The sequence below is a fragment of the Oculina patagonica genome, chromosome 3, assembly GCF_052425735.1.
Source record: "Oculina patagonica isolate OP01 chromosome 3, crgOcupat, whole genome shotgun sequence".
NCBI lineage: Eukaryota > Metazoa > Cnidaria > Anthozoa > Scleractinia > Oculinidae > Oculina > Oculina patagonica.
In genome coordinates, this window is record NC_135760.1 from 21,808,673 (window position 1) to 21,833,266 (window position 24,594).

The 24,594-nt window shown below is 41.4% G+C and overlaps 6 protein-coding genes across 6 annotated transcripts; all 6 read left to right on the forward strand.

The window, feature by feature from the left end:
* Positions 1–948: 948 nt before the first annotated feature.
* LOC144647553 (uncharacterized) lies at positions 949–1,665 on the forward strand. The gene has a single exon (XM_078507346.1). It carries the CDS (start codon positions 949–951, stop codon positions 1,663–1,665), a length of 717 nt encoding a protein of 238 aa, XP_078363472.1.
* Positions 1,666–3,015: 1,350 nt separating this feature from the next.
* Positions 3,016–4,238, forward strand: LOC144645714 (uncharacterized). The gene has a single exon (XM_078505263.1). It carries the CDS (start codon positions 3,243–3,245, stop codon positions 3,951–3,953), a length of 711 nt encoding a protein of 236 aa, XP_078361389.1. The 5' UTR covers positions 3,016–3,242; the 3' UTR covers positions 3,954–4,238.
* Positions 4,239–5,616: 1,378 nt separating this feature from the next.
* On the forward strand, positions 5,617–7,469 carry LOC144645715 (uncharacterized). Its single transcript, XM_078505264.1, has one exon. The coding sequence runs from the start codon at positions 5,617–5,619 to the stop codon at positions 6,328–6,330; it is 714 nt and encodes a 237-aa protein (XP_078361390.1). The 3' UTR covers positions 6,331–7,469.
* A 6,145-nt stretch (positions 7,470–13,614) lies between these two features.
* Positions 13,615–14,678, forward strand: LOC144645716 (uncharacterized). The gene has a single exon (XM_078505265.1). The coding sequence runs from the start codon at positions 13,957–13,959 to the stop codon at positions 14,392–14,394; it is 438 nt and encodes a 145-aa protein (XP_078361391.1). The 5' UTR covers positions 13,615–13,956; the 3' UTR covers positions 14,395–14,678.
* A 1,199-nt stretch (positions 14,679–15,877) lies between these two features.
* Positions 15,878–16,935, forward strand: LOC144645717 (uncharacterized). The gene has a single exon (XM_078505266.1). The coding sequence runs from the start codon at positions 16,063–16,065 to the stop codon at positions 16,759–16,761; it is 699 nt and encodes a 232-aa protein (XP_078361392.1). The 5' UTR covers positions 15,878–16,062; the 3' UTR covers positions 16,762–16,935.
* Positions 16,936–20,040: 3,105 nt separating this feature from the next.
* On the forward strand, positions 20,041–24,171 carry LOC144647554 (uncharacterized). Its single transcript, XM_078507347.1, has 4 exons — positions 20,041–20,539; positions 20,633–21,842; positions 21,975–22,347; positions 24,139–24,171. Exons 1-4 carry the CDS (start codon positions 20,041–20,043, stop codon positions 24,169–24,171), a joined length of 2,115 nt encoding a protein of 704 aa, XP_078363473.1.
* Positions 24,172–24,594: the final 423 nt, after the last annotated feature.

Consider the following 24,594-nt stretch of genomic DNA (forward strand, 5'->3'; position numbering starts at 1 on the left):
TTAAAGCGGTCAACTGAAGCATGTGCTTTGAAAGTGACGTCACAAAAATAATATCTCCCTTGGGGAGTAGTCCGCGTGGCAAATTTTGTAAGCTTAACATGAGGCAGAGCGCCTGCCAAATATCGAAAATATAGAACACCTGCGATTCTTATTTGGAGACAGAGAGGGTGAGGAGAACTTATTTTCTCTTTGCAAGTATTCAATATTCTTGATTAAAAAACTGAGTATTCAATATTCCTTACAATTTTGAGCCACTATTCAATATTCCTTTACAATTTTAAGCCAGTATTCAATATTCATTATTCCGCTTCAACCCCCGAACGTACAAGGTCGCACAAGACAGACTGCACTACTGTACACTGCGGCCGTTGTTGAGTTTGTTACTTCTTGCCTTTTTTCTCAGGTTTTATTCCAGTTCCTTCACAAAATGCCATCCTTTATACACGTACACAACAACAACAAAGCAAGCTCTGAATCGAATCATTTTACTGCAGCGTAGATAAAAGAAACTTTTTTTTTCATTTGCGTCTGATAGTTTATGTCTACTAATCGTGTGACGTCACGCCGAGCCGTATTCATATGAGTCCTATTCTTATGCAAACATTTTTCACTACTTGTGAATACTAATAATTTAGAGCCGTCGTGTAAACGCTCAATTACGCTCAACGAACAGTTTTTAATAGGACGAGTAGCCTAACTCCCGGGCAAGAGGTTAGGCTGAGTGCAGTTGGAGACCTTGGGGACCGTGTCTGGCATTACAAGCTATTTATGGCTATGGGGCCGGTATTATAATGAAAAATATCAACAAAGCTTATAATACCCACTAGGGAACGCTAACGGAACGTGTTTATTGCGTAACTCTCCAGACAAAAACAGTTTTATGACGCTAGACCATTTCGGAAAGGCTCTTGGTTTTAGTAGGCCATATGCGCTATCTAAGTCAGAATAATGAAAGTGATTTGTGCAGGACTGCCAAAAACAGGAACAACTAGCCTAGCCGAAGCTTTGCAAGTTCTTGGATACAACGTGTACGATTACAAAGAACATGATCAATTTCACCGACAAGAATGGCTAGATAGCTTTGAGACTGATCGCCTTCCTAACTTTAAGGAGATGTACGGAGGCGTTGACGCAGTAACGGAGGTTCCGCCAGCTTTTTGGTTCGAGGAGATTTCAGCCGTCTTCCCTGAAGCCAAGGTTATCTTGACAGTGCGAGATTCCGAGGACGCTTGGCTGAAAAGTTGGAAAGAACATCTTCAACTGATGGCGTGGGATCTGTTCTCCATCACGCCGTGGCTCCCTTGGAAAAGAAAACGCAAGCATTTTATCGACACCTTACACCGAGCGATTTACGGAAGCGACAATCCTGAAGCTACAGCTCTCTACAGACTGAAATACCGCCAACACAACGAGAGAGTTCAGGCCGTTATTCCCGCTGAAAAGCTTCTTGTTTTCAATGTTAAACAAGGGTGGAAGCCATTGTGTAAATTCCTTGGATGTGATGTACCTTCTACCCCATTTCCGCGCGTAAATGTGGCCCACTCGGATGTCAAGAACAGAATTTCAGTGTCTTTAAAGACCGAGACATCAGTAGCCTTTGTTTTTATGATCGTAGTACTTCTTATTGCTGGTGTTTTTGTTGTAAGTATTTTTAAATATCAGTAACGTGGTAAATTAGTTTTATCTTTCAGTCGTAAAAGACGTAAAAGTATTTTTCGTGCAAAAGTTCATTCTAAGAGGGTTTTCGCTGGAGTCGTGTTATACGATAAATTTCATTTGCTACTGATGTCTCTAATGTGTTGTCAGTCAAATCAAAGGTTCAACATCCCCCCCGGGGGGGGGGGCAATCCTCCGGGCATTTGAGTTTTTGGAAAAATTGCGCTCAAATTTCCGCCTCCCTGGGCAAAAAAGCCGTTCAAATGCGCCGCTACAAGCCCATTTTCAGTGATCAAATGTCCCCCCACCTCCAGGAAAAATTAATAGTTACACAGTTAACTGTTTAATCTGTGTAGCTACTTATGCTCGTAAAATCCTGCCTGCATACCGGCTTTATAAATAGACAACACAGTTTTTCCTCTATTCTATAATTAAACAGAAGATAACAAATACATAGAAGATAATAGGCCTTATCACGATTTTTCACTGCATCTCGACGAGTAGGCAAAGCGGGCAGAAATTACAGTGTTTGTATGGGAATCCGACGGCAAATATCTTTTACAAAAATTGAATTCTTGACATCTTATAAATTGTAAAGTTAAGATACTAGGCAAAAGTTTGTATTCACCAAGTTTGAACATAGTTAGCTAACTATGGTTTGAAGGATGTAGCGGGGCTAGAGAGCATTTAGTTACGTTGTTAATTTCCCATACATTTGTCTGTAGTCTGTATTTTTTTCTCGCGAACCGCGTCAACTCAGCGAACCGGAACGTAAATCTGCAGAGAAAATAGTAGTAAAAATCGTTCAATGCCAATAAGGAAGAACAAAAAGTGCACGAACAACAGTTTTACACGTGTAAGTTTGCAATATCTAGTTGGTTGTTGACATACTAGGTAACGCAACGTTTTAAACTTGTAGCTTTTTATTTTTACGAACACGGGGAAACATTAAATTGATTACGACAGGCTTGCGTTACATTTGCATGCACCATTTGACCGCTTTCCTGGATGACTGAACGTTTGCTCCATAGTTTATGGTTTACCTTTCCCCGTAGGTAGGGACCTAAGTATCTGATATTGTGTTTACCATATTTTACATGATCTAGGAAAAGGAAAATCGTTACTGCGTAGATGATAACTCTTAGATTGCTTATAGAAAATGGCATAACTTTTAAGTAGTTGTGCCATTTATAAAGTGCTATTGAGTTTTTATCTTTATACATTAATATTAATATGTCTTGTAAACGTTTGTTCCCTTAAGTTGGCTTTCCGAAGCTTTGAAAAAGGACACTAGATACGGTTTCAAGCTTTATTGTAGGTTTTTAAAGGAAAGAGGAGATATTTTCAACTCATTTTCAAATCCTTACAAAGGCTCATATGGTACGCTCAATTTTAAATCAATACAAACTCTTGTATTTGTTTTATAGTACACTTTGGTTCGAAGAAGTGGTCGTTGTACCCCGCAACTGATATGAATGTCATTGAATAAACATAGTTTCTTTTGTTTTCTGTCTCATTATTCAAAGAGTTCCGACTCGGTGAATCTTATTTCTACTCTGTAGTTGACTTAATTCCACGTCAGAATAATGAAGGTGATTTGTGCAGGATTGGCAAAAACAGGAACCACTAGCCTAGCCCAAGCTTTGCAAGTTCTTGGATACAATGTGTACGATTTCAAAGAACATCTTCAATTTCACCTACAGGAATGGCTAGATAGCTTTGAGACTGATCGCCATCCTAACTTCAAAGAGATGTACGAAGGCGTCGACGCCATTACCGATATTCCGCAAGCTTTTTGGTTCGAGGAGATTTCAGCCGTTTACCCAGAAGCCAAGGTTATCCTGACAGTTCGAGATTCCGAAGATGCTTGGCTGAAAAGTTTAAAAGAACATCTTCAAGTGTTGTCTCAACTGCCTTTTTATGTTAAGATTTTGTTTATCGTCTTGCCTTGGTTGAGAAAGCAAAAGCATTTTGTCGAGACCTTATACCGAGCGATTTTCGGGAGCTTTAATCTTGAAGCTACAGCTCTCTACAGGGTGAAATACCGCCAACACAACGAGAGAGTTCAGGCCGTTATTCCCGCTGAAAAGCTTCTTGTTTTCAATGTTAAACAAGGGTGGAAGCCATTATGTGAATTCCTTGGATGTAATGTACCTTCGACTCCATTTCCGCGAGCGAATGTGGCCCATTCGGATACCAAGAGGTTAATGTCACGACTTGGCAGAACAGAGGTCTTCGTTATTCTGTTCATCGTATTTCTTCTTGTTGCTGTTTTTGCTATTCGCATCATCGGTTAAAAGATTGCCATGTAGAATTCTGAAATCACGGACAATAATCAACATTTTTGTTTTATATACGCCTGATTGAAGACACATTGACCCATGAAAAGCATAAATATCATTAACGAAGTGACTAACCTAGGTACACAAAGCAGGGGTTTCTCTGGTGGTTAAAGCGTTTTGTCTCGATAGGTAAACAGGGCAGGAGTTTCTTGACTTACTTCAGGCACTTTAATTTCGAAGTTAAAACGGTGTTTTTTATTTCTCGACCAATTATAATAAACGTGACTCTGATCATGGACATCATGTCCAGTTTTACTTCTTTGAAGCTACCTGCTTAACCACACTACGACAGTCACACACTTCATCGACTGTGCTAGAAGGGTTAGAAATTTGCATGTCAACTCTGTTAACCAAATTAAGGTAGTCACGCAAGGTTTTGTCAATACCTGTTGTTAGACTTTTGTACATTATGCTTTTGTTTCCCCACTAAAATGCTCCACCTTAATGCTCCATTTTTCCCACTAAAATGCTCGGTCTCCTCCAAAAAAGTCACTAAATGAAAAATGCTCGGATAATGCTCATTATTCCACCGTTTTTTTTAAAATTAATTTTAAAGTTTTTAACATGGTGTTCACTGTTAGCACTTACAAAAACGTACAAGACAGTGTTGTTAGTAACAACAACAACGTATACAAGTTCATAAATACAGCCAAACAAACATAATCCTCGAAATCACCTACAAGGCTGAGTACAGAAAGTAGTTGACTTTCTCTAGAAAGTTAAAAAGAATCAATTTCTTTTTTATTTTCTCGGGAAAAAAAATCAATTTTCCGGGAAAATGCCACTAAAATGCTCAAACATCAAATAATGCTCAATGCTTTTGCCTTACTAAAATGCTCGAAAAAATGCTAGCATAATGTACAAAAGCCTACCTGTTGTTCCGTTGGAGCCAAGTGGTTAGCTTGGTGGGAAAGAATCATTCATACTGTTTAAAACGTTTAACTGATTTGAAATACTGTGGACTTACAGTAAACGTACCAACACAAACAGGGGAAAAAAAAAAAGAAAAACCTTAATTAATGTGTCAAAACCACATAGCTTGAATTCATAGAGTCATCAGTGCTTCGACTCAACACTGACCCTGTGGTAAATTGTTCCCTTATAACCTGCGGTCAAAAAAGAACGCCTGATTGCAGGTTAGTGCCCTTACTGACACTCCAACTGACCCCACTAACTGCCTTTCTCTCAAATTCATAAGAATATGAGAAAGGCAGAGAACGATATGACAATGAAACAAGTTGTAAGTTCATTAGAGACAGAGTCCAACAGGTACTGTTTCAGCTGCTGTTTCTATTCACAAGAGACAATTGCAAGCAGTGGCCGCCTTATCACACCGACATAGACCGTTGAAACGAAAATCGCGCGTATGGTTTTCCAAAGCACTAGTAAGACTAAATAAGGACACTAAGTAAGGTTTTAGGCTTTAAAAAGAAAAAAAAAGAGATTTTTTTAACTCACCTGTGGTCGGTATACCCCGCAACTCATTTGCATCTTATCGAATTACATTGTTTTCTGCCTCCTTCAAAGAGTTCCGACTCGGTGAATCTCATTTGCGGTTTGGGGAGGGGTTGGGGGAGGCCAGGGGTATTCTGCAGTTGACTAATTCATCGTCGGAATAATGAAGGTGATTTGTGCAGGATTGGCAAAAACAGGAACCACTAGCCTAGCCCAAGCTTTGCAAGTTCTTGGATACAACGTGTACGACTTCAAAGAACATTTTCAATTTCACCGACAAGAATGGCTGGATAGCTTTGAGACTGATCGCCATCCTAACTTCAAAGAGATCTACGAAGGCGTTGACGCCATTACCGATAATCCGCCAGCTTTTTGGTTCGAGGAGATTTCAGCCGTTTTCCCAGAAGCCAAGGTTATCCTGACAGTTCGAGATTCCGAGGACGTTTGGCTGAAGAGCTGGAAAGAACATCTTCAAGTGGTGTCTCAACTGCCGTTTTATGTTAAGATTCTGTTCATCGTCTTGCCTTGGTTGAGAAAGCACAAGCATTTTTTCGACACCTTATACCGAGCGATTTTCGGAAGCTTCAATCCTGAAGCTACAGCTCTCTACAGGGTGAAATACCGGCAACATAACGAAAGAGTTCAGGCCGTCATTGCGGCTGAAAAGCTTCTTGTTTTCAATGTTAAACAAGGGTGGAAGCCATTGTGTGAATTCCTTGGATGCGATGTACCTTTGACTCCATTCCCTCGAGCGAATGTGGCCCATTCGAATACCAAGAGGGTAATGTCACGGCTTGGCAGAACAGAGGCCTTCGTTATTCTGTTCATCGTCTTTCTTATTGCTGCTGTTTTTATTATTCGCATTATCGGTTATTGAAAAGTTTGGCATGTAGAGTTCCGAAATCACGGACAAAATTTTTTTGTTTTCCGATACACCTGATTGAAGAAACATTTGACCCATGAACTGAGCATAAATATCGTTAACGAACAGTGACTAACCTAGGTACACAGAGCAGAAGTTTCCTTAGTAGCCAAGTAACTGAATGCGTTTTGTCTCGATCCAGCAAAAACGACGTGACTTAGGTAAACGAGAGTAGGAGTTTTTGGTCTTTTTTCAGGCACTTTATTTTCGCAGTTGAAACGGTGTTAAAAATTTCTCGACCAGTTAAGCGAGGTGACTCTGAACTCATTTTTACACAGAGCAGAAGTTTCTTGTGCATTATGAGCCGTTACGTAAAATTAAAATTAATCTATTTTTTGACACATGAAAAACGAAAACGACATAAATAACTTTAGCACATAAGAGCAGGAGTTTCTAGGGCATTTCATAAGGAAATTAAAACTGTTTTAATTCTTGACCGACACAAGTTTCTCGACTGACAAAACTTGTCCTCATCTGATCAAAAATTCTCGATTGCTAAAAAATTTCTCCACCTCGACGTGACGAGCTATAGGGAAAGTGTTTTCGGTAACTTTCTTAGAACCTGGACATCAAGATATAATTGCCTTGAGGACGAATGGCTTTGATTATTGAGTAAAACGTGATATTCAGTTTTACTCATTTGAAGCTACCCACTTCGACACACTTCACCGACCCTGCTAGAAGGGTTAGAAATTTGCATGTTAACCTAATTAAGGTAGTCACGGAAGGTTTTGTCAATCGCTATTGTTCCGTTGGAGTCAAGTGGTTAGCTTGGTGGGTAAGAATTATCCATGCTGTTTACCCAGGGGGTGGGGGGGGGTGAATTTTAGGGGTGAAATTTTGATCTAGGGATTTTTTAAGGTTATGTTGGAAGCCCTAGAGTATTTTTTTGATCTTGACATTTGCCCCCATTCTATCATCCCTGTCACTTGAAATCCGGAGTCCCCCCCCCCCCCCCCCCCGCTGGGGCTGTTTAAACCACATTGCATTGCTTCATAAAGTCATCAGGGTGTCGACTAAACACTGACCCTGTGGTAAACTGTCCCCTTATAACCTGCGGTCAATAAAAAACGCCTGATTGCAGGTTAGCCCCCTTACTGACACCCCAACTGACCCCACTAACTGCCTTTCTCTCAGATTCATAAGAATATCAGAAGAAAGGCTGAGAACTATATGACAATAAAACAAGTTATAAGTTCATACTTGACAGAGTCCTACTATTTGAGCCGCTGTTTCTATTCAGAAGAGACAAGCAGTGGCCGCCTTTTCACACAGAGACCGTCGAAACGAAAATCGCGCGTAAGGAAACCAGGTAAGGTTTCAAGCTTTATTGCAGCTTTTCAAAGGAAAAATGAGATATTTTCAACCCACCCGTAGTCGGTATACCCCGCAACTTATTTGCATCTTATCGAATTACATTGTTTTCTGCCTCCTTCAAAGAGTTCCAACTAGGTGAATCTCATTTGGGGAGGGGAGGGGAGGGGGTATTCTGCAGTTGACTAATTCATCGTCGGGAGAATGAAGGTAATTTGCGCTGGATTGGGGAAAACAGGAACTACTTGTCTAGCGAAAGCTTTACAAGTTCTTGAATATAACGTCTTCAATTTCACAGACAGGAATGGCTAGATAGCTTCGAGACTGATAGCCTTCCTAACTTCAAAGAGATCTACGAAGTCGACGCCATTACGGATGATCTGCCAGCTTTTTGGAGGGGAGAGGAACGGTTTAGGGAGGAGGGAGAAACGGCCGAAAAAAAATAGGGAGAAGGGAGAAACCACGTAAAAAATAAGGGAGAAGGGAGAACCAGTACAGAAAGGGAGAAGGGAGAAAACTATTTTGTTAAAGTTAGTTATTATTTTTTTACAATCAGTTGAGATATTTCCTTGTTTTTCCCTTTGTTTCCGGTATTCAAGTCAAAGCCGAAATGACCGAAATACGGTACGTGATATCAGTGAGCGGTATAGGTTTCTTTGAGAAAAGACTGGGTACTATTTTGAGCCCGTAAGTTCCAGTGATTGCGGTATAAATTTTCGCGCTTCGCAATCGATCAATCGAGCCTTCGCGCGAGTTGTTCACAGAGACCATAGAGTCAGAGAGTCCACAAATATTTCGTGTTTTTTTAAACTACCACTGAGCAGAGGTCAACAGACAGCTTTGGGACCTTTTGGAAATTGTAATAACATCATAATAACGAAGAAAGTTGGTTGTAGTGGGGATTTAGTGGTGATCGTACGGTCCGTGTTGTCTGTGTTCTGCCGCTGTCAAGTCAAGGGTCAAGGCCATGGTAAGTGGAAATTTTTTTTCTCTTTCGAGTTACCACTAGAATTGCTTTCAGAAGTTGGTAAAATGAATCGAACGATGGTAAATGAGAGTAAATAGTTGACAAGGGAAAACCGATCAATTTATAAAGCGGCGCCTGTTACCGGTATCTCTGGCCCAAGGCACCCTGCTAAGCCAGCATCACGTAATACTCCAAAGACTTTTGCGACCTTTGCGTAAAAACAACCCCGTCTACTACAGATCGCACTGAATTAATTTGCAGAAAGGAAACAATGTTCAATGTTTTCATACGTTAACATCTTAGGAACCCGTTTAAAGTTGTTTATTTCTATATCTACGTGTAGCCTTGCGTTACTTTGGCGCAACCAAAACATTTCCGGTTCAGTGTCTTCAGTCACAAACAGGAAATTTATGAATTGCAAACTTAAGGGTCTTAAAGTACCAGGAAAAACATTTTACTGACCAAATCGACATAAATCTGGGGAATATTGCTTTGCTAAGAGTATGCAGGAGTGATTTATTTCTCTTTTTGTACATTTGATTTGTTTGGCACGGACTATCAGCCCTTTAGGCTCTCTTGTTTTGGCAATCGCGCGAAGTGCAGATCGATGATCGTCGAGCGAATCCCAAAACAAGAGAGCCTAATTATTCACAATTTAACGAGTTTTATTGGATTCCCATACAAACAAAAATTACTTTTGCATCACTTAGGCATCCGTAAATCCTTCTGTTAACGTTGATGGAACAGAAGAATTACTTTACATGCTCTCGAAAAGGCCCATCATTCAAGCGTAAATATTAAAAGTGACAGGCCAAACACGACTCCCGCCGGTCGCTAAAAGTTAGCCTTCAGTCTGTTAATGGAGGATTTCACTCGCTCTCTGGAGCCGTTACAGCATTGATATTTATGCCATTGTGTCTGCTAGCTAGCTCTCTGGCATATTTGGTTAGATTTATCGGCTCTTGTTTGTTGAAAGATTCTTAATTGCCTTCAAAAGAATGTTGTAGTCTGTAATGTTTATCAGATCAGTGGGTCTCTAACCGTCATCTTGTTTGAAGTGGCGGTTAGCTTGCAGAATAACGTTTCGTTATTCCACGGTTGCGAGGGTCTAAGATCCAAGTATTTTTATGGCTACTACAGTCTCTAGGCATTGAGAGCGATGGTTTCTTTGAGTTAATGTTTAGCTCCCCTTAGTTTGAGTGGTTGTGATTTGAGTTCTTGTATGGGACTAAACTTTACCTCCATTATTTTTAACTGTCTTGTTGCGTTACTTGCATCCAACAAATAAATTCTATGGCAGATTGATTACTGCGTTTGAACTTTCTAGGATGCTGCAACGATGTCTCCTGGCAAATGTTTTATCAAGTCTGGAGTATGCCTGGACACATATGTTGCCACTAACATTGAAGTTCATTGTCCCATAGAAGCTGCCGTAAATGAAGGTATAACAATTTCTGAAGATCAGTTTGAGGAGCTACAAACTATCCGACAGGATATTAGTGAACTTGTTCCTCAGGAAATTGACATTCAAGAAGACGCTTTGACTGATGGCGATAGTGACAGTGACGACGGAGAACAAATTGGCCGTTGCAACATACCCTCACTTACGCGTTCTAGCAGGCGAGTTAGAGCACCTGCAAGGTACCATGACTTTTTATAAAGAGGGCATCGTTGTGACCGTTGTCTCCAGTTTGGACCCAGACTGTAAGTGAACAATACTAAACATGAAAGATGTTGTTAATTCAGTTTGTTACGAGTGTGGGGCAAAGAACAACGTACATTACGATCAATGTTGAGCTACAACTAAAACCGCTGAGACGAGGAGAAGAGCCTGTTACTTAGGTCACTAAGGGAGACCACCGCCACATTGACCCACAAAGACCACAAAGTTGATGTATATCATTCATAGGTAAGGTACATAATTATTAGGACTATTAGGCCATGATAAATCTAGTGGTCTATAGGGACTATACACTGTAGGTCTCTACAGACCTCTACATCTACTGTAATCAGAGCTTTTGAGAGCACTTAAAGCTCTCTTGAATACAGTATTACGTAATAAATAGCTGTGAAAAGCACTGATAAGGGAGAAAGGGGAAAAATTAGGGAGGAGGGAGAAACGGCCGAAAAAATTAGGGAGGAGGGAGAAAAAGGAGCTAAAAAATAGGGAGATAGGATTTTAAGCTGCCCGTTCCTCTCCCCTCTTTTTGGTTCGAAGATATTTCAGCCGTCTTTCCCAGAAGCCAAAGTTAAGGACGTTTGGCTGAAAAGTTGGAAAGCGGTTCCACTCCATTCCTACGAGTGAATGTGGCCCATTTGGATACCAAGAGTGTTTTCTCCCGGGTTGGCCGGACGAAGCCCCTTGTTATTCTGTTCATCGTATTTCTTCTCGCTGCTGTTATTGTTGTTCGATTTCTCGGTTAAAATGTTGTTTATATGCAGTTTTTTTTTATTTCAAGGTGATGAAGCGTGACAGAGCCCTGTTGTTTCTATTCAAAAAAGACAGGCAGAATTGTCGGCGCCGAGTCCGCACTGTTTTCAAGCCCGTTAGCTGCTGTCCAGCAGAATTTCACGACAGAAACAGTATATTTTCTCTGTTTCTTTATACATATACACCCCAGAACGTCCTATACTTTTTGAATAAAATTACACTTGTAGTTCGTGCAAAAAAGATGAGGAGGGACCAATATCATATTAATAAGTGACTTCTATTGAGCAATGGCCAGTGATTTTCAATACCCCACTTGTGAATCACAATGGACACCCAGTTTGTTTTCATTTTTTGAACTATATTTTCTGTTCATTTTAATTTGTGCACCGTTTTCAACAATTGGTAAACACCATTTTCTTTTACCCAAAATGCCCCGCACTCACTTTCAAAACTGGATTTTCCTAAACCATCCACCCTAAACCCTCCAACCACTTCCCAAACGTCGGAATTTATGTCGACGGCCTCTTACAAAGTTCTAGTTCTAGAAACGCTGCAGCCAGCCAAACAAGCCTACATAGTCTACATGCCTTTCTGGGAATGGCGCGGTAACTTTTTTTCTGCTCGATTCTGTAAATGGTAACTTACATGAGTTCCATCGTTCAGACTAATAAACCCGGGCCATTTATAGCCCCCGTCGCGTGTAAACGCTCCTGTAATAAAAGTTGTTTGTAACAATGACTGTTTACTTTAGTTAATCCAAGCCAATGAAAGTGAGATCCAAGCGCCTTGCGTTATTCTCTAAGATCTGCTGTGACGGCAAAGGCCAAACAGATATCAGGAGATTTCACTTCACGGCAGAATAATGAAGGTGATTTGTGCAGGATTGGCAAAAACAGGAACCACTAGCCTAGCCGAAGCTTTGCAAGTTCTTGGATACAACGTGTACGACTTCAAAGAACATTTTCAATTTCACATACAGGAATGGCTAGACAGCTTTGAGACTGATCGTCTTCCTAACTTCAAAGAGATCTACGAAGGCGTATTTCTTCTTGCTGCTGTTATTGTTGTTCGCATTATCGGTTAAAAGTCTTAAAAGATTGTGATGTTGAATTTCGAAATCAATAATCGTTTTTTTTTTGGTATCAAAGTAGAAAGGAAGGTTTTGTAGCCCCAAGTTGTTTAACTGTTTGGTGGATTTTGCATGCCTAAAAGGTTGAATTAAATTAAAATGCTGTGTAGTAAAAACGTTGTTGTGTATCAAAACCCTTCAAATCATTTTGGACGGTTATTATTACTGTCACGCATGGCTAGAAGTCACGCAACTCTCGTACTTGCGCATTTTTTCGTCGTTTTTGCTTGTTTACAAGCTAAAATGGTAGAATAGGGGTTAGTGGACAAAATTTGGATCCACATATTTGTAAACTCTCAAGGGACTTTTTTAATTTCTCAAGGGACTGTTTTAATTTCTCAAGGGATTACTTTCCGCTGTGGGTGATCACTTGCGATTTCGTGGAAAAAACGTGACTTGTCACATTTACAAACGTTATATAACAATTTTAAAAGTGACATGTCAGCTTTCTTATCTCAACGCACGTGTGTCTGAAAGGTGATCTATAAAAAGCGTCGCACAAACAATGGATTGCGTAACTAAAACACGAATAAATAATCACTAGCACTTACATCGCGTTGAGAGCAATGTTGCATGAATCGGCTTTACAACATGCGATCGTATCTACGCAGTTCGAGTGGAATTTCAGTCAAAGACAGCAAAATTCTTTCGTATTTCATCTTCAAATATAATTCGAAAGCATTCACTGTATATGTGGCTTTTGTTTAATCCTGGGTCTTGATATCCGACCCTCGCAGAGCCTAGACAAAACGCAGCTTGAGTGTAACGATTTGTTTACGCCGCAATTATATGCGCAATGTTTTCTCCGACAGTAGTCGGAAATATCCGTATTTTTTTTCGTGCTTTTTCATGGAGCAATCGTAACGATACGGCCTTGAACACATTGAACGGCGGTCTACCTATAACAATTCAAATAAAGCGTCGCAAAAACAAAGCGTCGAACGCATATTTTTCTGTTTCATTTGCTAATTTCGCTGCCGTAACGACTGCCTCGAAAGGTCCTTGCAGTTTTAAAGTATACAGGAATTGTCAGATCTCGCTGAAATTTGCACTGTTTATTTGTGTAATGTTAAGGAATGTGTATAAATACCCGGCGCGAACGAGCCATTTTTGACAAAATTATATGGCTGCATTTCCTCCGCGAAGATAGGAAATTGTTAAATTAAACTACAAAGAAACTGTAATGATAAGTTCGAAGAACAATGCACAGGATAAACCTTCGACTCATACTTCATGCAAAAACGTCGATATCTCGAAGAGACTTTGATTTTTTTATCAGCCGTATTATCACTTCACGATAGCCTGTGTACAGCCGTCCCGCTCCGCTCAATCCCCTCCGCAATTTTTTTGAGCGGAGCGGGACGGCTGTACACAGGCTAAATTATGTAAGACCCCTTGTGAAATGTCATTGCTCCTGCATGTATTGCATGCCATTTATTTGAATGAATGAATGAATGAATGAATGAATGAATGAATGAATGAATGAATGAATGAATGAATGAATGAATGAATGAATGAATGAATGAATGAATGAATGAATAACTTTATTACCGTGTCTAAAATGTTTACAACAAAGACTGTTTCCTTTAGTTAATCCAAGCCAATGAAAGTGAGATCCAAGTGCCTTACGTTATTCTCTAAGATCTCATGTGACATCTGTTTGATTTAAAGGCCAAACACGTACACAGCCTTGGTTTAGTAGGTCATACGCTAGATGTCAGGAGATTTCAGGTCAGAATAATGAAGGTGATTTGTGCAGGATTGGCAAAAACAGGAACCACTAGCCTAGCCCAAGCTTTTCAAGTTCTTGGATACAACGTCTACGACTTCAAAGAACATTTTCAATTTCACAGACAAGAATGGCTAGACAGCTTTGAGACTGATCGCCTTCCTAACTTCAAAGAGATCTACGAAGGCGTCGACGCAGTAACCGATGTCCCGCCAGCTTTTCGGTTCGAGGAGATTTCAGCCGTCTTCCCAGAAGCCAAGGTTATCCTGACAGTTCGAGATTCCGAGGACGCTTGGCTGAAAAGCTGGAAAGAACATCTTCAACTGCCGGCTCAACTGCCTTTCTATGTTAAGATTCTGTTCATCATCGTACCTTGGATATTAAAAAAGAAAAGGGAAGCATTTTGTCGACACCTTACACCGAGCGATATACGGAAGCTTCAATCCTGAAGCTACAGCTCTCTTCAGAGTGAAATACCGCCAACACAACGAGAGAGTTCAGGCCGTTATTCCCTCTGAAAAGCTTCTTGTTTTCAATGTTAAACAGGGGTGGAAGCCATTGTGTGAATTCCTTGGATGCGATATACCTTCGACTCCATTCCCGCGAGCGAATGTGGCCCATTCGGATGCCAAAAAGGCAATGTCACGTTTTGGCAGAACCGAGGTCTTCGTTATTCTGTTCATCGTATTTCTTCTTGCTGCTGTTATTGTTGTTCGCATTATCGGTTAAAAGTCTTAAAGAGGGGGGTATTGGGGCCTGTAAGAAACCGAAAAAACCGCACAAAAAATCATACAAAACCGAAAAACCGAAGTGAATTTCGATAAAAACCGATAACCGAACATTACATTCCAAATTCCGAAGCTGTAACCTTAATTGGTACCTCGAGATTTTAAAAGAAGGAAGAAAGGGATTTTTAAGAAGTCTTGGCATTACACTGCTCTAACTTGCAATTTAAACATAAAAGCAGGTTTTCTTTCTACCAGCATGATCTCAGAGAAACTGTTAACCAAATTGGAAAAACCGGAAACCAGAGCAAATACCAAATCCGAAAAACCGCTAGTATTTTTACCGGAAACCGAAAACCATATGCTAATAGAAGGAAAACCCGAAAACCGAAGAAGGCACCAAAATCGAAAAACCGCGGTTTTTTGTTGCAAAAACCGAAAAACCGATCTAAAAAATGGCCAAAACCGAGAAACCGAAAACCCCAAAGTCCCCCTCCTTAAAAGATTGATGTTGAATTTCGAAATCAATAACCGTTTTTTTTTTTGGTATCAAAGTAGAATGGAAGGTTTTGTAGCCCCAAGTTGTTTAACTGTTCGGTGGATTTTGCATGCCTAAAAGGTTGAATTAAATTAAAATGCTGTGTAGTAAACACGTTGTTGTGTTTCAAAACCCTTCAAATCATTTTGGACGGATATTATTACTGTCACGCATGGCTAGAAGTCACGCAACTCTCGTACTTGCGCATTTTTTTTTTCATCAGCCGTATCATCACTTCACGATAGCCTGTGTACAGCCGTCCCGCTCCGCTCAATCCCCTCCGCAATTTTTTTGAGCGGAGCGGGACGGCTGTATACACAGGCTAAATTATGTAAGACCCCTTGTGAAATGTCATTGCTCCTGCATGTATTGCATGCCATTTATTTAATATTGTTATTGGAAAAGCTGGAGCGAACAGAAACCAATTGCAACAGGCGTTACTCCTCAATTAATTAAGAACAAAGAAAATTCTTTAAGACTTGGCTTTTGTCTGCGTTTTAATACGAACTCAGGCCAAAATTTTTAAGCCTCGGCACGCTAGGTCCGTACTGGAGAGGTCAGGATTTATTTTGCAAGTTCGCTTCTGGACAATTTGACGATTGAGGAAATAACAAAAAAAGCGCCCGCCCGCTCATTTTTTAATAGAAATCCGGACGAGGATGTTTTTTTTTTTACTTAAAGTTGTTTATAACAAAGACTGTTTACTTTAGTTAATCCAAGCCAATTAAAGTGAGATCCAAGTGCCTTACGTTATTCTCTAAGATCTCATGTGACATCTGTTTGATTTAAAGGCCAAACACAGCCTTGGTTTAGTAGGTCATACGCTAGATGTCAGGAGATTTCAGGTCAGAATAATGAAGGTGATTTGTGCAGGATTGGCAAAAACAGGAACCACTAGCCTAGCCGAAGCTTTGCAAGTTCTTGGATACAACGTGTACGATTACAAAGAACATCTTCAATTTCACAGACAAGAATGGCTGGATAGCTTTGAGACTGATCGCCATCCCAACTTTAAAGAGATCTACGAAGGCGTCGACGCTGTAACCGATGTTCCGCCAGCTTTTTGGTTCGAGGAGATTTCAGCTGCCAAGGTTATCCTGACAGTTCGAGATTCCGAGGACGCTTGGCTGAAAAGCCGGAAAGGACATCTTCAACTGCCGGCTCAACTGCCTTTCTATGTTAAGATTCTGTTCATCATCGTACCTTGGATGAGAAAACGCAAGCATTTTATCGACACCTTACGCCGAGCGATATATGGAAGCACCAATCCTGAAGCTACAGCTCTCTACAGGGTGAAATACCGCCAACACAACGAAAGAGTTCAGGCCGTTATTCCCGCAGAAAAGCTTCTTGTTTTCAATGTTAAACAAGGGTGGAAGCCATTGTGTGATTTCCTTGGATGCGATGTACCTTCCATTCCATTTCCTCGAGCAAATGTGGCCTATTCGGTCGCCAAGAAAAAATTGTCACGGCTTGGCAGGACCGAGGCCTTCGTAATTCTGTTCGTCGTATTACTTCTTGTTGCTGCTTTTGTTGTTCGCATTATCGGTTAAATACTGCCATGAAGAATTCCGAAATCACGGATAATATATACCCGTCGTTCGTTTTTTTTAATCAACTGAGCAGAAAAGGTTTTCCCGCCCGGGAAGGTTTTAAAGCTAACTGTGGTGGATTTATAGTCATTTTATATGCTTAAAAGGTTGAATTGATTAAAATATTATGAAGTTATAACGTTGCTGGCGTGGGCGTATACAGTGTATAGAAGACCCCCTGTCATTTTGGAACAGTTCTTTTAATTACTGTCATGCATGGCTCAAAGTCACGCAACAAAAACACATGACACAGTCTGTGTTTATTTTTGTGCATTGTTTAATTTTACCAACTGTATAATCACTCCACGACAAGTACAACAGATAAAATAAAATAAATAAATTACTATATTTAGAGAGGAAGCCACATCAGCGCTAGCTGGTTTCGACTTTTTTTGCTTGTTTACAAGCAAAAAGAAGTAGAATAGCGTTTACATGGGCTAAAATCTGAACCGAAAGGGATTGCATTCTTGTTAACTCTCAAGGGACTGTTTTAATTTCTCAAGGGAATACTTTCCGCTGTGGGTGATCAAAGCGCGTGACTTGTAAAGTGTCACTCTATAGTTGTGCTTCAGCACTTCTGTTCTTGTAGAAAAAACGTGACTTGTCAAATTTACAAACATTATATAAGAATCAAAAACGTGAGTAGCCCAAATCTTACGTCACATAACCAATTAAGAATATAAGGGGTTCAGCGCTCGAAGGCAGCGAAGTTTAAAACGATTAAGAACGCAATTTTTACTAGTACAAGTCTTTAGGCGCTAATATTAATTTAACCTAAAATCACATAGCGAAAACAAAGACCGCTTGGACATGTCCAAGCTATTTAAAACTATCACTATGTCAGACCCATGTCACGCGATCTCTCGCTTGTAGCTATAAATAATCATTCACCTATTTTCAGTTTGAATACTCTGCGCTCTGTTTGTGTGAAATATTTATTGTTGTGTTACTCAAGCGTTTGGCTCGGAGCGAGTACAAGTCGTACAATTTACCCGGAACGTGTTAAATATTGCAAAACAACGACTTATTTTCTGGATATCCCAATTTTTGTTTTGAGTTTACGGTATTTTGAGAATCGAAACGTTATCGAAACGTAAGTTGCAAGCTCAGCAAGAATGTGTCAAAGCACGGGATACACGTCATCGCGCCAGGGGAATTACCAAAAGCTTGTCGGAAGACGCTAAACGGAGAAACACAATGGGATAGCCTTTATAGTCTACTCTTCAGTAGTATAGAGGGTAGGCCACAAATACCACCTCGAATTAGACGCTTTTATCGCAGCTGGAGTGCGTTTTTTGGCAAGTGTTAATGAGTCACGGTAAATTCCCCGACTTTGTTTACCCACGCGGAAAAAAACAAAATTTGCATACCATGTTCAGGCAAGCCCTTGACATGTTCAAACAAGCCCGTGACTGTCACGCTCTTAACGTAATTCGACAAATACCACACTGAATTAGACGGCAAGGGGTCATAATTGATATCACGTGCATTAAATCAAAAGAACAATAGTTGTGCACGTGTAAAACAATAGATTTTTCATTCCAGAGTGCTTAGAACTCAGATTTTAAGCACACAGGAATGAAAACAACTTACAAAAGTCTAAAAATATCATTCGGGTAAACCCCGACACCCACGCACAAATTTGCATGCCGCTCGCGGCTTCATGTCAATTGAACATTTGTGCTTTTTAGTTACATGGCTTTCAGCAAGACCTTGTTGACCGCGAACAAAGCAAGTCAATTTGACAAGTTTGTTGAGCAACAAATTGAGCGAATGCCTCAAATGTCGGGCCCACTTCGTGGAGTTGTCCGTAATATACTGGATGAACCGATCCCTCTTGAAGTGCAAAAGCGTTTGCTAAAACCGTTGCTTGCACAAAAGTATCACCCAAAACCCCCTCAGCAACTTCGTCACAAAGAAAAGAAGGAGCAAAAAATGAAGAACATTCAAAATGAATTTGATCCTTTTGTACCACACGAAAATTGGGTGGAAACAAATTATCAGAATGAGATTTTAAACCTTTTTGATGTCGCGGAAGACGAGGGGGATGAAAATAGTGGCCGGCGTTTTATTCGATGGCGCTTCATTAGAGGTCTGGAAAAAGACCTTACACCAAACTTTATGGAAAAAATTCGAGAAAATGTAAACACAGCGTTTTATATCAGGCATACTTACTCGTATCGGTTGCGCAACATTGATGATGATACGGTCATTGTTTACTACATTAACAAAGGCTCACCTTGGATTAATAAGCTTTCTGCAGCGGAAAAATGGTTGACCGAACAGGAGACAAAACGCCTGGCCGCTGACAATATTAAAAGACCTTCTACAAAGTGGAAGTTTGAAAGCTTTTTTAATGTTGATGTAAAGGTTGTGCTTGACCGTCAACCGCTGTTAGGCACTGGCCCCTTACCAGACTGGCTGCGCAACCTTGCTCATGGCCGGTCGATGGTGGCGCTAGATACCTATCAAGATAATTTGTGTCTATGGCGTTGTATTGCTGTGCACCGAGGAGCGCGTATTGATCGAAGCACAGCAGCAGCCCGAGGTCTCGCAAAGAGTTTTTTCAAACTCGAAACTGTGCCGACTGACTGTCCAAAAACATCTCTTGATGAATTAGATAAAGTTGAAAGGCATCTGAATCAGGGTGCCGCTTTCTCTGATTGGCTCGGCATCCGAGTTTATGAGCCTGTGAGGGTAAAAGATGAGGAAGTCGTATGGCATCTAAAAAGAAACCCTCCAGCTGTGCTGAAGAACATTCTGACAATCGGCACTTTCGAAGGGCACGCGTTTGTCATTAAGGATGTTAAAAGGTTAGCCAAGACGTATGCATGCGCCCATTGCAACGCGAGATTTACACAAGCTTGCAGCCTTAAACGCCATTATCAAACTTGCAGCCAAGGAAAAACAATAATTGATTGCCCGGGCAAAAAGGTTGAAGAACCGCAGACAAGCTTTGAGAAGGCTTTCTATCCAAACCATCAAGCTTCCAAAGAATCGCTTCGGTGGCTTGACCAAGAAGCCAAGCGGCGGAAAATTCACATTCACCACGCAATGTGCGGACATGGTGGCGAGCGTTGGGTTGAGCGCGCACCTGTCGACGGGTACGACCCTATTTCCAAAACTGTATTTCAATACCACGGCTGCCACTGGCACGGGTGTCGAAAATGTTACCCGCAAGATCGTAACAAAATCATTGACCGCAACGACCAAACACGCGAAGACAGGTTCAAAGCCACAATGAAACGTACAAGATTGCTACGAAGGGCCGGCTACCGCGTGATCGAGGCTTGGGCGTGCGAAGTAAGGAAAATCGTTGTTGATACACCGCGGGCGCAAACAAAAAGCTACCCGCACGCGATTTTGTACGATTTCGAGGCGTATGGCGACAATAATCAGAGAAAGGAACCAACGCCAACACTCACGATCGAAAACGCACACGTGCCAATCTCGGTAAGCATCGGTGACACCCTTGAAAGAGAGCCCACCCACATCTGTGAAAGAGACCCCGCGGAGCTGGTCCGCAAGTTTATGGAAGAGCTGGAGAGACGCGGAAAAAACATCCGGGCTCAAGTAAGAGCGAAATTCATGCCAAAAGACGTTGGCCTGCTTCCAAAAGCGCAGCGACAAAAAATTGAGGAATGGTGCAACCAGGTACCTGTTGTTGGGTTCAACTCTGGCAGTTACGATCTGAATCTGATCAAAAATAACTTTGCAGACCGCCTTGCTGACACAACGGGCAAAGTCAGAGTGGCAAAAAACTGTAACAAAATCATGTTCTTGCTCACTCAGGGCTTCCGTTTCCTTGACATTATCAACTACCTTGGGCCAGGAACAAGCTATGAAAAGTGGGTTAAGGCATACGGATGTGAGGCTACGAAATCGTGGTTTCCTTATGAGTGGTTTGACTCCCCCGAGAAGCTTGACTACCCAGGGTTGCCAGATTATCTTGCTTGGTATTCAAAGTTGAAAAACTCTTTTGTGCTAAAACTTTCAGAATGGAAAGCTTGTAAAAAACTGTTTCGAGAAAAGGGAATGCGAACTTTTGCAGATTGGCTTCGCTATTACAATAACCTTGATGTGGCTCCCGGCCTAGAAGCTCTAGAAAAAATGAAAGCTTTTTACACTGAAAAGGGTGTTGACATCCTAAAAGACGCCGTCAGCATTCCAGGCGTGAGTTTGCATTACTTGCTTCGTGGGTCGGTTGAGAGGGGAGCAGAAATGTACAGCCCGAGCAAACAAGCGTATTATATGCTGAAAGGGGCTGTTGTTGGAGGACCGAGCATAGTATTCACAAGGTACCACGAAGTTGACGTCACAAAGATAAGAGACCACCAGTTCGAAAAAGCAAAATTGTGCAAAAACATCGTTGGCTACGACGCAAATGCCCTCTATTTGTCAACAATGTTAGAAGACATGCCATGCGGAAAAGAACAACTTCGGTACTATACAGGAATGGAAACCTTTGCTGCCTATGCCCTTATGCAAAACTTGAAAGGAGAAAACCCTTCTCATATACCCAAATGGTTTGGATTTGCGGAAGTTGACATAGAAATTCCAAAAAATTTGTGGAAAAAGTTTGAAGAGATGCCGCCATTCTTTTACAACAAAGAGGTGCCAGCCGAAGCCGTTCCACAACACATGTATGAATACTTGAAAAAAACAAAAAGAAATCGTGGAGATGGTAAAAAGCTCGTTGGGGCCCTATCAGCCAAAAAAATTCTTTTGTATGCTCCACTGCTGCGCTGGTATGTGGAACACGGGGCAGAGATAACGGCGGTTTACCGAACGATTGACTATCAACCGAAAAAGATCTTCGCCTGGTTTGTAGAACAAGTGACAGAGGCGCGGAGAACAGGTGATGTTGATAAGAGCAAGGCCTTGCTGGCTGACGTGTTTAAGCTGTTTGGAAACACTCCATACGGGAAGCTGATCGAGGCACTAGAACGGCAAATGAATGTGATATACACCAAAGATGAGAAAGTGGTTGACAGAGCCCTGCGAAGTGCGTATTTTAGTGACTTAGATGAAATCGGGCAAGCGTACGAGTTGGAAAGCCGCAAGCCAAGAATAACAATCAGCAGGCCTTTTCAAGTTGGGATCGCTGTTTACCAGTTGGCAAAGCTGCGCATTTTGGAATTTTACTACGACTTTTTGGATAAGTATGTTGATAGAAAGGACTTTGAGCTAATTCAGATGGACACAGACAGTTGTTACATGGCCATTTCTGCTTCGAAGCTCGAGGACATCGTTAAACCTGAGCTAACACAAGAATTTGAGGCCCAAAAAAAACAATGGCTGGCTTGGGATAAGTGGAGCGGCCGCACACCAGGGCTCTTTAAGCTAGAGTGTACGGGCAGCCGGATGATTGCGCTCTGCTCAAAGTGTTATTTTATTGAGGAACCAGAAGGTGAAAAAAAGAAGTTCAGCACAAAGGGGATGTCCAAGACGCAAAACGAAATAAGATGGCAAGGATTTAAGGCCGCTCTGAATGGTCATAAGGACATGGCAACAAACAGAGGCTTCCGTATGAAGGAAGGAAAAATGGTAACTTACGAGCAGGAAAAACTGGGTTTGAGCGCCTATTACGACAAACGTTGGGTGCTTGAAGATGGAATACATACCGAACCGATTGAATATCACGTTTAGCTGGCATTGACTGGTGGAAGGGCGGTATCAGGAGGTACTACGAGCAGCTCCTCGCGCACAAAGCCACGCTTAGGGCCGTCTTGCAAGTAATACAAAACAGGTTCGTTCGGTTTCATTACAGCTCTTTCAAGCGAAAAGACTTTTAAAGACCAGATTGGATCGGTGGCACGTTTTACGCCACCTTCTAACTCACCCGGCTGGTACAAATATCTAACATTCACGGAGGAGGGGAGCTTTTTTTCGCTTTTACCAACAGGCCTCAAATAAGGAGTCGACGGCTTGGCGGCAACGGCTTTTAATTTAATAGCTTCTGAGGGTTTTTTGCCCGTCAGCCGTGTAACTTCGTTGTTCAGAGCGGCAATTACTTCGGGTAGCCTTTTAACCCACGCTGTCGACCGCTGGCCAGATGGCAGGGTCAACTCGACACTGTACTGATAACCAAACAGGCGCTCTGCCAGTGTGCGGTTGAAACGTTCAACAATGGCCTGATCTCTGTGAATGTTAACACGCCCGCGTCGAATAGCTGTTTTTTGATTTTCCATTTCTTTGGTAACAGCGCCCATAAATTCGCGCCCGGGGTCAACTTGCAGCATTTGTGGCCATTTCAGTGCACTACGCCTGTAAATTGCCCGAAAACCTTTTGCAACCTCAGTTGAATCTTTTGAGGTCAAAGGCTCGGCCTCTTTGTAACGGCTGGCAACGTCAACAACAGTCAACGCGTATTTGTAAACTTTTCGCCCTCGCGGCAATCTGTCATGAGGAAGAAAAAGAAGGTCCGCCTGGTGGACCGCGTTGGGAGAAGATACATCAAACTTTGGACGAGGAACGTATCGTGGTGCGGGAAGGTAGATTTGCCAAGAAGCTTGTTTTCCGAGCCACCTTTTTGCAGTATCTTCGGAAACCTTTGCGGCTTGGGCTAATTTTTTTATTGCAGAAATTCCTTTCCAGTATCCTTGAGGGCTGTAGTAACGTGCCTCCAATTTATTATTTTCCATTTGAACTTAAAAGACTTAATATAACATGGAAGAAAAAAAAAATTCGTTGATTGCACTTGTACCCTTGCAGGCTTTAGTGATAATATGACTACGATTTATTATAACTTTGTCAAATCTTTAAGCCTCAAGTGGCTAAAAGACAAAAAACCATTTGTTGATGACCCTTATGGTGTGCTTTACGGGGCAAAACCATTGACAAAAAAAGATATCCAAAATTTCTGTTTGGTTCTTGTTGCGAAAAAGAAAACTTTTGAACCAATCGTTTTTCAAGAACCCCACGGTTTCGAATACCTGGAAGAGACAGAAAAAAGGTCGGTTGCGCCGACAGCGAACTTGTCATATTTGAAAACAGTTTTAACAAAAAACGGTATTGTTTGGCAAGATTTTGATCCATCAAGGCTGCGATTTTTGGCAAACGTGGTGAAAGACTGCCAAAAAAAAAAACATATTAACTACACATGTTTTTTGTATTTTTATTTTAAAAAGCTACCAGATTCTTGGCCAAAAAAAGAAGAAATGATCAAAAAGCTGGAGGAAAATTTGACGAAAAATGAAAAAACGAAAAAAACTGCCGAAAAACATTTTCAAGATTGGTGGGAGCGAGCGCTGTCAGTGTGATTTGAGTAACGCAGTTTTGTTTTTTTCGAAGAGAAGGCACTGTACTTTTTGACGATTTCTTGGTATTCTTCGTCAGAAATTTGTCCGTCTTCAAGGGCCGCAGAAGTGAGAGAGTTGATTGCAAACAGAGTTTCTTCCGCAAGTGAAAGTATTTTTTTGTGTTTTTTTGCTTTTTGCAAGAAAAACTTGACAGTGACGCCCAAAGAAGTTGAAGTGAGAGAAAAAACTGTTGCTATTCCAATCAAAGGCCCGCCAACGACAATGCCGACAGCGGAAAGCGAAGCTGCGAGACCTGAGCCGGTAAGAATCGTCGCGGCACCGCCCGTTAAAGCGCAAGCTGTTTGACAGCGAGTATGCCAGCGCTTGAATTTGGCGGAAGTCTTTTCGTAGTGGGCCTGCTGATTTTCCAAGGTCAGTTTCATTGCCTTGATTTCGGCTCGTCTGTATTGGGTAGCGGGGGCCATTATACTTGAAGACAAAAAAATTTTTTTTTGATTTAATCACAATAATGATTAACCCATTTTCCTGTTTT